Below are 16030 nucleotides of genomic sequence, written 5' to 3'. Positions count from 1 at the left end.
TGCAGCCATGCACTGCAGAACTGCCTCATGAGCATGGGCACAGTATGGCTGCACACCGGGCTGGTGCCAGGAGAGAAAGGCCAAAAGTTGGGTGAGGATTTTCTCTCCTTGCCCAAGCCGGCTCCTTGCTGTCGGAGGTGATGCACGGTGCATCCTTGGTGCATCCTTCGTAGCGCCGGGGAGACGGAGCAGCTCGTTGCTGGCAGCCTCAGCTCTTCCCCCGTGACACATCCAGGGTAAAGTTGAGCAGAATTCAATCTGGAGGCCCCGTGCGTTCAGGGGAACTCTGGGAAAGCCATCCTTATGCTGGCAATAATCCCTCCCCAAAATGTTTGATGCTTTGCAACGGGCTTTGTTGCGGAGGAGGCTCAGATGGGCTCTGGCAGGGTGCACGTAGGGCAGGGTGCTGCATGGGGCCGGGCACCCATGGGGTGCTCATGGTGCAGGGTGCTCGTGCAGCACTGTGCCACGCTGGTGCCAAGCGGTGCGGGTGGCACAGGGCTGGCTTTTGGGTGCTGTGCCAGCACCTGGTGACTCAGGCCGTGGGAGTCCCTCCGGCACCTCCAGATTCCATCGTGCTGAAGTCAGGCAGACTGGGGGGTGTGGTGGCAGCCAGGCTTTAGGGGGTGCAGGAGCTTTCTAAGCATCACGGTGGGTGTCTACACTTTGTGGGGTGGGGGGCACCGTTCGGGTTGTCTTTCCTCTTGCTGCACGCTTGGCCCTGAGTGTCTCCAGCCCTTCCACGTGACATTCCTTATGGGGCTTTGCAGGTCCTGAGCATGGGGCTGGGGGAGCTGCCCCCATCTGCAGCCTCTTGGAGAGGCGGTGAAGGCGCAGCCCTTCCTGTGGGTCTGCAGTGGGGACGGGTGCAGGGCTGCACAATGCACAGGAAGCGCCGTGGTGCCGGAATGGCCTTAATGTCAGGAATTTCCTGCCTGGGAGAGGAATCCACAGCACTAACGTGAAAGGCCAAAAAAATAATAATAATAATAAGAAGAAGACTTTGCTAAGCCTGGGCTAGATGGGGAGGGCAGAGGGCAGCAGGCTCGGAGATGGTCCCATGCTGAACCCTGCTCCTCTGGGCACGAGGGCAGCGTGGAAGTGTTGGCCAGGTGTGAAAATGCAAATGTGGCCAAATCTGTGCTGTGGGATGCCAGAGCTCAGCCTGTGAGGCTGCTCCCCACTGGGGACAGAGGTGCTGGAGGCCCCACAGCAATATGGAACTGGGGACACGTCTCCAGAATGCACCCAGTGCTGTAGGTTGGGACTGCAGGGAGCGTGGGGTGCATCCTAACTCTGCTCTCCCTTTTGCAGAGAAGACTGGGAAGGTGCTGGGGGAGTTCTCCCGCTGCTACAGGGAACAGTATGGGGTAGCACTCTTCAACAGCGTCCGCTATGAGATTGAAGGCAATGGGGGGCCGCAGGCACAGCTGCTGCACCGCAAGGTAAGAGCTCAGATTCATTTTCCTCCCTCTACACTGGGCTGCCCCGTAGGAATGGAGGCACCATGGGGCTGGGAGAGGAGTCCCAAGGAGAAGGTGATGGAGGGGGTCTGCAGCCCATGGGGGTCCCCTGAAGGCTTTCTGCTCTGCTCAGTGCAGTGAGCACACCCAGCAGCTCGGTGTGGATGTGGGTCTGGCTGCAGGCACTCCTTCCTGGTATGGAGCTCTTGGGAACTGCTCGTGCCCTATAAATCTGTGGGTGAGGCTGCAGCTGTAGGCCATGGCTGGGTTGTTCTGGACTGCCTTTGCTGTGCTGCTGGGTACAAGCCATGCTCTAGCACTGGAAAGGAGATGGAATCGTTCCTGAGCAGCTCTCAGCCTGAAATGCTTCCATCACCCTACTTTAAGTGACATGAAGTAGCCAGAAAACATTCCCAAAGCCCCTCTTAGGAAGCTGGGCATCATTGCAGCCTTGGGACGGAGCACTGGGCGCAGGAGGGCAGGGTGTGCAGGATGGGCACACAGCCATGGGCGTTTGCAAAGTCACAGAACCGCAGAATACCTCGAGCAGGAGGAAGGGACTCACAGGGATCACTGGGTTCAATTCAGTGGCAGAGGGGCAGCTCACATGAGGACTGGAGCAGTGACTCTCCCGGTGTGTCCTGTGTTGCAATGTCCCTGCCTGCCCGGGTGTGTCAAACAAAATAAAGGTGTGGAGGGACGAGTTCCTGAGCAGGAACAGGGAGCCCAGTGTCCGCAGGGAGGAAATAATCGGGTCATCATTGCTTGGCTGATGCCTTCACCGGGTGGTGCCTCCTGAAGCAAGCCCAGGAATGTCTGAGAAGTGGCAACAGTATGAGGTCAGGGGCACGGTGCAGCACTGGGCCACAAAGTAGGACCAAATAGGACCAAACAGGACCAAATAGGACTAAACAGGACCAAGTCTGACCAAGTAGGACCGAACAGGACCAAGTAGGACCAAGAAGGACCTAATAGGACCAAACAGGACCAAAGTACAACTAAACAGAACCAAATAGGACCAAGCAGGACCAGGTAGGATGTTCTTCCTGCAACAAGTCCCCTCTGCCTCTGCAGAGAGGCGTGCATGTTGGCATCTGGTTTGGTGACAAGCTATGGGAACAGCACCTGGTGCAGGCACACCTGCACGTGGGAGCAATGCAGGGACAGCCCCTGGGGCAGAGCAGGGCTGCTGCAAAGCTCTCATCCACCCCAGGAGTCCATCCCTGAGCATCCTCCTCCACGCTTGCCAGCCGCCTCCCTGCCCCTCCTTGCAATTTGCCACATTCCTGCATGTCCCAGATGTTTGCTGGGTGAGGCAGGCTCAGGGCTCTGGAGTGCAAGTCAGGTCCTTGCAATGGGCTGAGCCCTGTTGTTTGGGCTGCCCCTGAGCGATGCTGATGGGAACTGGTCTCACCTTGGCTTTGCTGGACTTTTGCTGTCCCCATCTCTCTCTCTTAGGGCTGTCACCCCCAGCTCAATACCCTGCTGCTTCTCCCCGTCTAGGTGTCCCTTTATTCCTTTGGGAAATGCTTTGGATGGATGGTGGGGCTGTGCTGCAGGGCTGTCAGTCTGCTTGCTGAGCCAGCATGCTCCCAGTCCTCCTCAAAACCAAAGCGGGTGCTGCTTGGTGAAGGAGTTCAGTGTTTGGGGAAGGCAACGAGGGGAGAAATGTCCATCATCAGGGTCGTGCTGGGTGCACAGTGCGGTGCCTGCAGTGGCCACCATGGTGGGCGGAGGATGGAGAGCCAGTCGCCGGCTGCTCACACTGTCAGGAGTGCTCTCAGCTCTTGTTTATATTCCTGGGGTCATAAAAATTCCTGGGTTGCATTCTTGGCTGGTGTCAGCACAGCATGTGGGGGCTGCAGAGGCTGCTCAGCCTAGAGACGTGGGATGGCCTCATCCTACTCCATCCAGGCAGCCTGGGGCATTCCAGCACCATCCGGAGTTGGGCTACAGAGGATGGCCACCTCTATGGTGACTGCTGAGTGAGCATCCCCTGGAGCTCTGTTAGGGCTGTGCAGGTGGGACCCCCGCAGAACATCACCCAGAGGCACTATTTAGGCACCTGCATTTGAGGGACAGTGGGTGGGTGCTCCCCGTTGCCCCTTCCCATGTCACAGCACACCTCCTCCCTGCAGGTCCCACTGGAGGACCACGTCATCTACTCGGGCAACCTCTTCCAGTACATCGAAGAGAACAAGAAGTGGAGGAACCGCTTCTGCGTGGTCCCACACAACTATGGGCTGGTGCTGTATGAGAACAAACTGGTGAGGATGGCTCCTTGCATGGGGCTGTCACCTGTGGATGATCCTGCCCATGTCCTCCCTCTTCCCCCAATCCTCCTTGGGGCTGACTTCCCTGTGAGGATGGACGCCCTGTGACCGTCTATGATGTTTCCTGGTGGCCCTTGGTATTTCCAGGCTGCCCTTTGAGCTTCCTTTTCCCATCCATCCTGTTAGAGGAGGAAAAGACCCTTTCACCCACCTGCTGTGGACTCTTCCCATGCCATACCTATGTCCCACATCACCACCCTGCCCTGACCAGCTCTTTCTGCTCAGGCTTATGAGAGAGAGCTGCCGCCCCGTGTGCTGATCAACAGTGCTGGTTACAAGGTGCTCACCTCAGTGGAGCAGTACCTGGAGCTGGTGAACACCAGCCTGCCTGGTGAGTGGAGTGGGGTGGGATTCTGGGGGTCCCCCCTCATCCCCATGCTGCCCAGCATCCCAAGCCGATGGGAAGGGGTGGTTTTGTGGTGTGGGGTTACAACCCCATATTCCCCCAGGTGGAGCCTCCATCGGGATGCTCTGCTCCTTGTAGGCCCTGGGATGCAGATGGGGACCAGCACACGGACCCTCCCACCCCTGCATCCCTTGTCCCTGTTCCTCTGCCCTTCAGCACATCCTTCCTCCCGCAGGCATCACCCCCAAATCGGGGAACACCCCCATCCTGAAGTGCCCCACGGATTTCCCCCTCATTCTCTGGCACCCCTACGCCCGGCATTATTACTTCTGCCTGATGACTGGCAAAGAGCAGGAGAAGTGGGGAGCGGTGTTCCAGGACTGCGTGCGGCACTGCAACAACGGTGAGCGGGGGGCACCTCGGTGGGGAGAGCATTGTGGAGTTCTGGGAGCCCCACAGAGCTCTCTGTTGACCTACAGGGGAAGATATGGGGACGAAGAGGTGGGAATAGGCCAGCAGTGAGGGTGGGCACGGGGGTCTCCGTCCCGTGCCCCTGAGCAGCGTGATGGTAGTGCCTGCCTGCAGCCAGCTGGACGCCAGCGTGGGGAGCCCTAATGACTATTTACCACCCCAAGGCAGAAAATATTCAGTAATTAAAGTCATCCAAACTGCAGGCAGCCGCCATCCTGCTCTCTCTCCCTCCTCCTCCCACCCTCTTTGGGGCTTGGGCTGTGTGTGGACAGGACCAGCCTCCCACAGCCCCGATACCGTGTCAGGAGAACATGATTTTCCTGCTAAGCATACCCAGGCACTCCTGGGGCGAGACAGCATCCCAGGGAGGAGGTGCTGGCCCTGCAGCCTGCTGCAAAGCAAAGAGCAGTGCTGCTTGCTCTGCTCTGTGCCTTTCCCTCCTGGGTGCTGCCCGCAGCCCCATTTTTAGGGGGCAGAGCAATGGAGTTGGGCAATAATCTGTGCTGTGCGCTGGGTCCTCTCCTCCTCTGCAGTGGCGCAGAGATGGGCACAGCCCCAGGAACAGATCTGCTCGGGTGGATTTCTCCATTTGTGCAGGCTGTTTTTCTTTATGAGACGTTCCTTCCCTTCCCAGCTCCAGATTTCTGCCCGCTGCTGTTCTTGCTGTGTTTCAGATAGTGTTTCAAATCCAATGAAAGATCTTTTGTTGCTGTTGAGCAACTTTTTTTTTTTCTTTCCAAATTGGAGGCCCCTTGTCTGCCTCCAGCTGTAAATAGTGTGGGAATTTTCACCTCCTTTTACAAGTCCCTGGTTTTGAAACACCAGCTGTTCTCTAAGGACTGGGGATGAGCTGTGGGACCCTTCACACAGCGTGTCCAGCTGGGTCACCCCCTGCCCTATGCACCTGTGGGACCTCTGCCCATGCTGCATTGGGGACAACATCATTCCCTGGTGCCTGACACCTCAATATATGGCACCGTCACCAGGGGAACATTGCCAAGAGAGCTGTGCAGCAGCAGCCAGACCCCAGGGGAGGGGCTGAGGGTGACATCCATACCCCCCTTGTGCCGTGGTCCCGTGCTGTGGTGAATCACAGTGCTGACATCCCGGGGGTAGCAGAACCGGCTGGAGCACGCTGTGCCTCCTCGTGACTCATCCCCACTTTCCTCTTCCTCCCAAGCTGTGCTGTGTCCTCAGGGCCCCTCTTCCTCCAGCCCCTCCCAGGCAGCCCAGAGCCCCCCTGCACCGTAGGGGCTTGCAGAGTCCTTAGGACTCATTCCATGCACCAGTGGGGCTTGCAGAGCTTGCCCAGTCCTGCTCAGCCCCTGCTCCAGCTGTGCCACTGGGGCTGTGCAGGGCCATTGTGCCCCACTGGGACTTGCTGAGCCCTCAGAGACTATTGGGGCACACCAGTGACTCCTCTGACTGTGGCACCTGGGTTTGCTGAGTCAACAGTTCCCCATGCATCACTGGTGCTTACTGAGCCCCTATCTTGCTGTGCCCTGCTCCTGCTGTGCTTCAGGGCTTGCTGAACACACACAGGTTCCCATGCAGCACTGGGGCACACTCAGCCCCCAGTCCTCTTGTGCCACCGAGGCTCACCAAACTGCTGGGCTCACCATTCAGTGCTCAGTGAGGCCCTGGGTTCTGCCAGGCTGTTTTCTCTTGATTGCTCTTCTGCACTCCCCTTTTCCTCCTGGACGCTCTCCTGCCCTGTGTCCCATTCAGGGGGGTCTGGCTATGGGAGCTCCCCAACCCTTCCTGTGTATGGGACAGCATCAGGGACAGAGTCCCCCCTACCCCCAGGCACTGTGCAGTGGCCCTGCAGACACGGGGAGCCCCTGTGACATGCAGCCTGGGGTTGTACCACTACCCACCCTCCCATCCCAATGCTCTCTCATCCGTTCCCCATCAGGGATCTCGGAGGACTCCAAAGTTGAGGCCCCAGCCTTCACTGACGCCGTCCGCATGTACCGCCAGTCCAAGGAGCAGTACGGCACCTGGGACATGCTGTGCGGCAACCAGACCCAGGTGAGGGCTGGCCCAGGGGCTGTGTGGGGCCGAGGTAAGGTCGGGCACGGCCCCCCATCGCCTCCTCCTTTTGCAGATCCTGAGCAACCTGGTGATGGAGGAGCTGCTGCCGGAGCTGCGGAACGCCATCGGCCCGCGGCTGAAGGGCAAAACCCAGGAGCGCCAGCGGACCTGGATCCAGGTGAGGGTGGTGGAAGTGGGGACATCAGTGCTGACCCCCCTGCTTGGGCTGCTCCCATTTCGGGGCATGTCCCATCTCATAGGCTGTGTTGCCCCGTGGCTTCACTCTGTCCAGGACTTTGTTGTCCCTGCTGCAGCCAGCCCTGCCCAGTGCTCTGCTTCTAAGAATGGGGGAAGCCAAGTGGAGGAAGCCCGGCCCACGAGCACAGCCCATCCAGCTATATTTAGTGAGCCATTTTTAGGGTAGCGCAGGCTAAATCCAGCCCCAGCCCTTGCCAGAAAGACAGAGCACTCTTCAGAACCGCCTGTTGCAGCCTTCATAGTTGCCACCAAGCTCATAATGTGCAGCCTAAAAATGCTCAAATCTTGCTTTTTTTTTCCTTTTTTTTTTTTTTTTCCAGTGGCTGCGGTCTCCACAGCACAGCCCAGAGTTATACTGCAATACTGGGAGGAGGGAGGGAGGGGAGAGACTGCTCTGCCTCCTGCTGGTCCCAAAATCACAGCATCAGGCTGCAGTGTGGGCTCCAGCAGTCTAATGGAGCTCATGGGTTCTGCCCATTTCCTAAGTTTGTGGACATCCTACAGGCTTGTGACCATCAGGGACCTCCTGTCACCCTCTTCTCCCTCCCCAGATCTCGGATGCTGTCTATAGGATGGTCTACGAGCAGACTAAGGCACAATATGATGCCATGGTGGCCAAGTGTGAGCTGGAGCGGCCCCAGATGGAGAGCAGCATCCGGACTGACATGGACCAAATCATCACCTCCAAGGAGCACCTGGCCAGCAAGATCCGAGGTAGAGCCCCGTGGGGAGAGGGCACAGATGGGGGACAGGTTGGGCAGTGAGCCCAAAGCAAGGCAATGGGACAGGAATGGGTTTAATGCAGGCTGAGGGCCACCTTCGAGAACCCCTTCTGTTGCCCCATGGGTCTGAGAGACTTCTGGAGGGATTTGAGGAACAGAGCATCCTCTCTCCCAGGCTGGGGTTAGGCGGAGCTGGAAGGGCAGAGCAGCCTTGCCATGCTCCACGCTGCTCTCCGCCCAGCCTTCGTCCTCCCCAAAGCGGAGATCTGTGTCCGTAACCACGTCCAGCCCTACATCTCCTCCATCCTGGAGGCCCTGATGACCCCGACGAGCCAGGGCTTCGCCGAGGTGCGGGAAGTCTTCTTCAAGGAGGTGACAGACATGAACATGAACATCGTCAATGAGGGCGGCCTGGAGAAGCTGGTGGAGGTGAGCTCTGAGCCGGGCAGGGTGGAGGCTGGAGGTGATGTGGCCAATCCCATTGCCATACCTGGTAGGGACTGAACTGGGGAACCACAAGCTGGGAAGACACCTGAAGACGGAGCCCTTGTAGAGGTGTGGGCTGTGGGGCGGCACGTCCCAGCCCTGCTGAGCTCAGCTCTGTCCCCAGTACATGGAGAAGCTGTCCCACCTGGCCTTCCACCCGGTGAAGATGCAGTCGTGCTACGAGAAGATGGAGCAGCTGAAGCTGGAGGGCCTCCAGCAGCGCTTCGACGTCTCCAGCACGTCTGTCTTCAAGCAGAGGGCCCAGATCCACATGCGACAGGTAGGATAGGCATGCCCTACCTTCATCCCCCTATCTCTCCAAGGCAGAGTTGCTGGAGTGTGGGGACAGGTCCAGCCCAGCCCCTTTGATCCCCCACTGCCACTGACCTCTTGGCTTTTGTCAAAGCAAATGGATGATGCCTTGTACACCTTTGAGACGCTGCTCCACCAGGAGCTGGGGAAGCTTCAGGGCAAGGATGAGCTCTGCAAGTCCATCCAGCGCATCCTCGAGAGGGTGCTTAAGGTAAGGGCTGGGGCTGTTCCTACGCCATGGGGCTTCTGGGGTGAGGAGGACAGCAAGGACCCTCATAGTGTATGCCAGAAGTTTTTTGGCAAGTGCTTCTTGCTATTGAGATTTTCATGCCTTTTGCTGAGATCTGGGGCAAGTGAGTGGGGGAGGAGGTGGAGGACCCAGCCCCATGTGAAGGCATGCGTGGGTCCATGGGAAAGCCACTCAGGGTTTGGAATGGCCCAAATCTTTCTGCAGAAAGTGGTTACTGAGGATGCGAGGGACAAGGGAACCCATTCAGCCCCATGCAAATGGATTGGGAACCCATATGTACGGGCTGTGCCTGTGCCACCATGCAGCCCTCGTGGGCGCCAACCCATGGCCACTCTCACCTGCCCCACAGAAATATGATTACGACAGCAGCACGGTGCGGAAGAAGTTCTTCAGGGAGGCCCTGCTGCAGATCACCATCCCCTTCCTGCTGAAGAAGCTGGCACCCACCTGCAAGGGGGTAAGCTCATGGGAGGGTCTCTCTGTGGAGGTTCAGCATCCTTGGGGATGGGGAGCTCCTGCATCCCACTCTGATCCCTCCCCTCTGGCAGGAGCTAGCCAAGTTCCAGGAGCTCATCTTCGAGGACTTTGCCAGCTTCATCCTGGTGGAGAACACATATGAAGAGGTCGTGCTGCAGTCTGTGATGAAGGACATCATGCAAGGTAAGGGGCTCCGGGATTTCCAGCTGGGTGGGGAGGCCCCTCATGTATGTAAGGGCTTAGCAGCATGGGAAGCATCTAGGGGATCCAACTGGGTGCTGGAATCCACAGTAGGAAGATCCACAGAATGCTGGGGCTTGTAGAAGGAAGGGGTGAGCCCATGCAAGGAGCTGAGGTCCATGGATGACCCCGCGCAGGGTGCTATATGAGGAAGGGTGATCCCACGTCAGGCGCAGGGTGCCGGTGCCACCCTATGTGATATCTCTCTCTGTGCCACCAGCCGTGAAGGAGGCAGCCGTGCAGCGGAAGCACAACCTGTACCGTGACAGCATGGTGATGCACAACAGCGATCCCAACCTGCACCTGCTGGGCGAGGGCAGCCCCATCGACTGGGGCGAGGAGCACGGCGGGCAGCCTGAGGCTGAGCCGGCTGCTGACAAGCGCCGCAGGGCCAAGCAGGTGGTGTCGGTGATCCAGGACGACGAGGGGGCCCTGCCCTATGAGATGGGTGCCGAGATGCTGATGTCCCCCAGCTCGCCAGAGCCGCCAGAGCCCAGGGTGCCACCGGGGTCCCCAGATGGGGTGGCGGAGATCCGGGAGGCTCTGGCCAAGGAAAGCACCGAGGTGCTCACAGAGGAGCGGCTGACGAACGGTACCCACAGCACGCAGGACAGCGGTGCCACCAAGGAGGTGGTGGTGGCAGAGGGGGCTGCACCAGGTGATGTCCCCACGAAGGGTCCGGCCCGTGATGGGGATGGAGTGCGGCGTGCCGCACCGGCAGCACCCACATCTGGAGCCAAGGTTTCATCAGAGGATGGGGTGCCCCGTACTCCAGCAGCACCACCTGCACCTGAAGCTGAGAGCACGGCAAGGGATGAGGTGCAGCATGCCATGCCTGCATCACCCACAACTGGAGCTGAGGTCCTGTCACAGGATGGGCTGCACCATGATGCGCCTGCATCAGCTGTGTCTGGAGCTGAGGTCACATCTGGAGCTGAGATCCCATCTGGAGATAAGGTGCCTCGTGCCACATCTGCATCGCCTGCACCCGGAGCTGATGTCCCACCCAGCGATAAGGTGCACCATGGTGTGCCAGCATCACCTGCACCCAGAGCTGAAACCCCACCAGGAGATGAGGTGCATCATGCCACATCAGCATCCCCTGCACCCAGAGCCGAGGTCCCACTGTCGCCTGCTGGGACCGCCTGCCAGCGCAGTGACAAGGAGACGGGTGAGGAGGTGGCCCTCCCGGTGGCATGCAGCCCCCCAGAGTCTGCGGGCACGACGGAGAACATTGAGGGGATGCAGACTGAGTTCTAGCCCCATTCCTGCTGCAGACTGGCCCTGGTAACACCAGAGATGGAGACTGGGACCAGGGAGGGGATGGGGAACACCTAACTGGGAGGAGCCCCGCGTGGTCCTGCTAGGTGAGGCTGGGGATGCCCTGGCTCGGCACAGGGCACCCACTGCACTCTGCTCTGTCCTTCTTCTGCCTTATTTCCTTCTTTTCTACTGGAGAGATGCTTTACCCATCTGGGGCTGCAGAATGCTCCCATTGCCATCCCCATACCCACAGCCCTGGGGTGCTCCTGGGCATCCTCTGCTACCGTTGAGAGGAGGTGGAAAACATGTCTGTGATGAGGGTTGGGGGTGTGCAGCAGGTGTTTGGTCCTGGGGAATGCACCCCACCTTGCTGGCAGCACCCCCTGCCATCACACCAGCAGTGATGGGGCACAGCCCTGGGGCTTCAGCATAGGTCTGAGGGTCTGACACAGGCTCTGGGTAGGGATGCACTAAAAGCACTGGAGAGATGGTTGGGGCTGGGGTGTCTGCACGTACGTATGTGTGCACACCTGCAGCCCCTCCACAGCTCACCTCGACCCCGCTGTAGGTTTGGTGCCGCTGTTTCTGCTGCTGCAGGGGGTGCCCAGCCCGAACCACTGGGGGAGGCCCCCCCGAAGTGCCTTGCTTTGGGAACTTCAGACCTGTCTCTTCCAAGATATTTTATTAAGAATGTTATACAAATGTTTTAAAATATATATATGCTTATAATAATTAATAAAAGAGAAAAAAAGCTTTATTTAAAACCAGAGGAGAGCATCCTTACTCCTAAACCCTGCTGCGAGCCGGGGCTCCCGTTGCTCTGCAGCACACAGCAGCCAAGAGCTGAGCGATGCGATGGTTTCACTGCCATGGGCATCCCAGCAGCAGCATGCCCTGACTCTAACCCTAAAGTGCTAAAAAAGAGGTGCACGAGGCAGAGCCCGGCACCCACAAGGCACAGAGTGAGGGGGCATGAGCAGGGCTGAGTCCTGCCCAGCACACACCTGGAGCATCCCAGTGCCCCCCAGCAGCCATCACCCCCATCCCACAGCTATAAAGCTCCCTGAGAGCACAAGGATGGCCGCAGCAGTGGCAGAGCAGGGGACAGTCCCAGAGCCAGCCCCGTCCTGCCAGCACTGCGCATCCCAGCACTGCATCCATGGGGCTCTGTGTCCTGCACGGCACAGGGGCAAGGATAGAGCCAGCAGAAGTGACAGTGCTACTGGATGGGATGAGAGGTGACAGCCCCGTTGCTCATCCAGAGCAGTGGGTACACCACAAAGTAGCCGATGGCAGAGCCTGCAACCACCCCAAGGAAGATCCATGCATTGTAGGACATGACAGCCAGCATCAGCGTGTAGCCCACCACCACCTGAACCACGTGGAGCAATGTCTGACCCACATGGTACCGGAACCACCTATGGGAAGAGAGAGAGGCCATCAGCATGGGAACAGCACAGGTGTCATTGCTGTGGGTGATCAGGATTTGGGCACTGCTTTGCAGCTGCAATAGCGGGGCAAACACAAACCTGGCCCTGAATGAATGGGGAAGGGATCACAGAGAGGGTGAAGGTGGTCCTTCTTTCCATTCCCATCTCCCTGCCCTTCCAGCACCCCCAGCCCCATACCTGCCCTGCGCGGCCTCATGCTCCTGGACACAGCTGTCCTCACTGTCCCCACCACCACCATCCCCCTCGTTGGGGCCCAGCAGTGTGTCCTGGTTGAGGCTGGGGGGCACAGCCAGCAGTGCCCTCTGCAGCACTCTGGCTTTGCCCATCTTCACCACTTCATACAGCACAGAGAGCAGCAGGATCACCAGCACGGACAGCACCAGACCTGCACAAAGATAACCCCAACAACGTCACCAGCAGCAGTGCTCTTTTCCCAAAAAAGAATAGCTTGCACTCAGCTGAGCAAATTGTTTTCAGCAGGGAGAATGGAAATGGTCTCCAACTATTTGCAGGGATGGAGGTGTTTGCTCATTTGGGGGGCACAGCCTACCTGTGGGGCTGTGCACGCTCCAGAAGTCAAAGAGCAGCACCAGCCTATCTGAGAAGAAGAAGGTCATCTGCAAAGGAGACAAGAAAGCATTCAGGACCATCCCCTCCTGTGCATTTGAAGGCAAAGCCGTGCTGGCAGAGCACCCAGGGAGCACTGTGACAGCCACCCCACGTGGCTGGGTGACACCAGTGAGAAATCCCACACTTGGGGTTTGGCCAAATGCTGCAAGTTCAGTTCAGTTCCAAAAACAGGAAGGGGAACTGCAGCTGCAAATCACAGGCATGCAATGCAGGCTTGGCATGCAGTGCTGCTAGGGGAAGCCCTGACCTATTCCTGTCGCAGACACCCAGCCATGTCCCACCGCCCTGCATGCACAGCCAGGACTCCAGAGATGGGAGTTGATGGCAGGCAGGCACCAGCTGCTGGGTGCTGTCTGGAGCCTGCAGCAAAAGTGGCGTGACAGCAGCACCTGGGATCCCGCTGCGCTTTTCTACCTCCCACGGGCTTCTCTTGCCTTGCCTTGCCTTGGCAGGCTGCTCCAGATGCACCCACAGATGCCAGATGTTCTCCGTCCAGATGGAAACCAGCTGCTCCTTTCTACGAGCACTGCCCCAAATCTGCAGCCTCTGCACCCCGTGGTGGGGTCTGTGTTCTGGAGATGGGTGCAAGGGGGTAGCACAGCCACCCAATGTCAGCACCTCCAGCTCAGAACATCCCTGCAGGGTTTGCTTTCAACCTGTGACTAAATCCCATTTGGGGCCATTTCGCAGTGGAGCAGAGGATCCAGAGAACTTTATCATGTTGAAACAGGAGAAGGAGCTTCTAGCCCATGGCTCTTCCCCAATGAAACCACCTCCAAGCTGAGGTCACCGCTGCTGATTCTTCTTTCTTCGCCACAGCCACACGCTCCAGGTTTTCCTCCTCCATGCAGGAGCTCACAGCACCCAGCTGTCCCCAACCATTCCCAGATGTCTCTCTCTGCTCAGCCACAACCTGGCCCATCCACGGTCACATTTTGGGACCAGCTTTGGCCAGGAATCCCATCCCATAAGCAGAGGCACCTGTGCTGCAGCCAGGCTCTAATTACACGCTCCGTCCGCTCATTACCAAAGCACATTAGGACGCGTAATTGCCTTACGCTTTTAAGCTTCCTTTGGCAACAGATTTATGATAATTAGCCATCAAATGAAACTATTTCTCCTTTGCACACCTCAACTGCCAGGCTGGGCAGAGAGGAGGCAACGCTACGTTGAGGGCACAGGAACAGAAGCGATGTGCAGAAGGTCTCCATGCTGCTGCCTGCGAGCTGCTTCTCTGTGCTGCTGAGTACCCAAGTGTGTTTATGGAGCTGATAGGATGCTCCTCGGGCTGGCAGCCACAAACACATCTGAGCACAGGGTGATGGCACACCCATGCAGCGATGGCAGCCCCGGCTGCGAGTTTCTGCTGGGAGCGCTGCGTGGGCACGGGGTGGGGACGGCGAGTTTGGGGCGAGCGGGTTTGGCAACCCCGTTGTAGTCATAAACACAAAGCACGGGGCTGAAAGGGGAAGCGGGGCAAAGCCGTACGGGAAGACGTGCAGCGCTGCAGGGAGAAACGTCCGGGAGGAGATGAGGGTGGAAAGGGCTTGGGGAGGTCGGGAAGGAGCGGGATGCAGCCGTGCTGCGGGGTCCGGCCCCAAAGGAAGGGATGCGCAGCACCGCCCGACGGGGTGGGCGGACAGAGCTGGACGGAGGAGGGGGAGCGGAGAGCTGAGGGAGTGCGGATGCTGCGAGGGGTGGGATGGCACGGCATAGCACGGCATAGCACGGCATAGCACGGCATAGCACGGCACGGCACAGCTCGGCACAGCTCGGCACGGTGCATTGCCCCGGCAGCAGCCTCACCTCCATGGCGCCGATGCGGAGCGCAGCCCGTCTCGTCCCGTCCCGTCCCGGCTCGGCTCGGCTCGGCTCGGCTCAGCACGGCGCTGCCGAGTGACGCGTGGTGCGGGGTACGTCGGGAGTTGTAGTGCGGCTGTGGGACCGCCCCGTGCCGTGCCGTGCCGTGCCGTGCCGTGCCGTGCCGTGCCGTGCCGTGCCGTGCTGTGCCGTGAACACGTCCCCGTTCGCACCCAAGCCCGACAGACCTCAAGGAGGAACCCCCCATAAAGGCAGGCGCTGGGGCTGCCCCTGCCTCGTTTTCCCCAGTTGTGAGCACACCTCCCAGTGCTGGGGAAGGAAATAGGGGTGTGTGTGAAGTATTGCTTTTTTAGTTCTTGGTGTTTATCCTGTGGCCAGATGTGGCTCTGCAGTTATTAAGGCTCCCCTTGCTGCTCGAAGTAAGGAAAACAGCAAACAGTGGATAATCCCCTTTCCCCATCCAGCAGCGTTTCTGCTCTTTGTTTCTCCTCTCCTACGATCACAAGACCCCCTTCCCCTCCACTCATTAAATCAACACCTTCTCATATGTATATTACATATATATATATATATATAATTTATAGAGAAATGACTTTGTAAACAATGTTCTTCTACTTCAGGAGGAAGTGTAGTCCATGGCATAACGCAGCTACAAACACAGCATCCCACCCTGGGGCCAACCCTGCCTGACTCCCAGCGCTCAGCTGAAGCACACAGGGCCAATGGTGAACCCAAACTGGTGCAAGGCATCACCATTGTGGAACACAGCCAGGTCCCGTAGGGGCAGCAGGGCCAGCTCCTCCGTGACGAAGTGGAAGATGGTGTCAGTGATGGAGGAGTCGTTGTCAGGCTGAAAGGACCATGAGCAGAGCTGAGACGCCCGGCTGGGCTCACCCCCTATCCCTGCTCCATCCCACCCGGATCCATGGGGATGCTCTGACCCAGCTCAATCCTGAGCCCTGGGTTTGCAGTGCTGAGGATGCTGCCACGTCCCAGCCCCACTCACCAGGCAGCCCTGCAGCGTGGCCACGTAGCTCTGCTCCCGGGTGTCAGCCAGGAAGCGGATTTCCTTCTGGGGCTGACGGTGGTGAGGAGCGGGGCGGCAGGAATAGGAGATCTTCTGGGCAGCCCTATGGCTGTGCAGGCGCAGGAAGCGCAGCTGCACTGCGTTGGCCCCTGTGTACTCCAGCTGCAGGGACAACCAGAGAGACATGGGGTGTAGGGTCCCCAAAGCCAGGATGGGATGCAACCCTATGGAAGCAAGGGTTGGGATTGTGTTCTGCAAAATGCAGCCATTAGGGAAGGGGGGACCCTGGGAAGGGCTCTGTAATCCCCCGGGGGCACTCACCACGAAGCCCCCAGGCAGAGCACTGAACCACTCAAAGGTGTGCATGGAGGCATAGGAGCTCAGCCAGGCTTTGATGGGAACCTGCAGGGATTGGGGACCTTGTCACTCTGTCCTAGCAAGGGATG

At 58.6% G+C, this 16030-nt stretch overlaps 3 protein-coding genes across 3 annotated transcripts in view; 1 reads left to right on the top strand and 2 right to left on the bottom strand.

Moving 5' to 3' along the window:
- The first annotated feature begins 1202 nt into the window (after positions 1-1202).
- Positions 1203-10999, top strand: NIBAN2 (niban apoptosis regulator 2). The gene is made up of 13 exons (XM_042830860.1): positions 1203-1445; positions 3602-3730; positions 4022-4127; positions 4378-4545; positions 6529-6644; positions 6721-6825; positions 7457-7619; positions 7869-8056; positions 8238-8393; positions 8520-8636; positions 9025-9132; positions 9224-9335; positions 9613-10999. Exons 1-13 carry the CDS (start codon positions 1218-1220, stop codon positions 10650-10652), a joined length of 2736 nt encoding a protein of 911 aa, XP_042686794.1. The 5' UTR covers positions 1203-1217; the 3' UTR covers positions 10653-10999.
- A 379-nt stretch (positions 11000-11378) lies between these two features.
- Positions 11379-14624, bottom strand: SLC31A2 (solute carrier family 31 member 2). Its single transcript, XM_042830861.1, has 4 exons — positions 14543-14624; positions 12657-12723; positions 12284-12491; positions 11379-12073 (listed from the first exon to the last, which is right to left on the bottom strand). The coding sequence occupies exons 1-4, from the start codon at positions 14546-14548 to the stop codon at positions 11875-11877; spliced, it is 480 nt and encodes a 159-aa protein (XP_042686795.1). The 5' UTR covers positions 14549-14624; the 3' UTR covers positions 11379-11874.
- A 633-nt stretch (positions 14625-15257) lies between these two features.
- Positions 15258-16030, bottom strand: part of LOC122166907 (collagen alpha-1(I) chain-like) — a 42299-nt gene continuing 41526 nt past the window's right edge. Inside the window, exons 66-68 of the mRNA XM_042831033.1 lie at positions 15906-15986; positions 15564-15746; positions 15258-15407 (exon numbers count right to left, since the gene is read on the bottom strand). Coding sequence (XP_042686967.1) covers positions 15258-15407; positions 15564-15746; positions 15906-15986 — 414 coding nt within the window. The remainder of the gene's footprint in view (positions 15408-15563; positions 15747-15905; positions 15987-16030) is intronic.

The sequence above is a fragment of the Centrocercus urophasianus genome, unplaced genomic scaffold, assembly GCF_019232065.1.
Source record: "Centrocercus urophasianus isolate 14NV4802_14NV808 unplaced genomic scaffold, USGS_Curo_1.0 seq_34, whole genome shotgun sequence".
Classification (NCBI taxonomy): Eukaryota; Metazoa; Chordata; class Aves; order Galliformes; family Phasianidae; genus Centrocercus; species Centrocercus urophasianus.
This window is presented reverse-complemented; position numbering and strand designations above follow the sequence as displayed.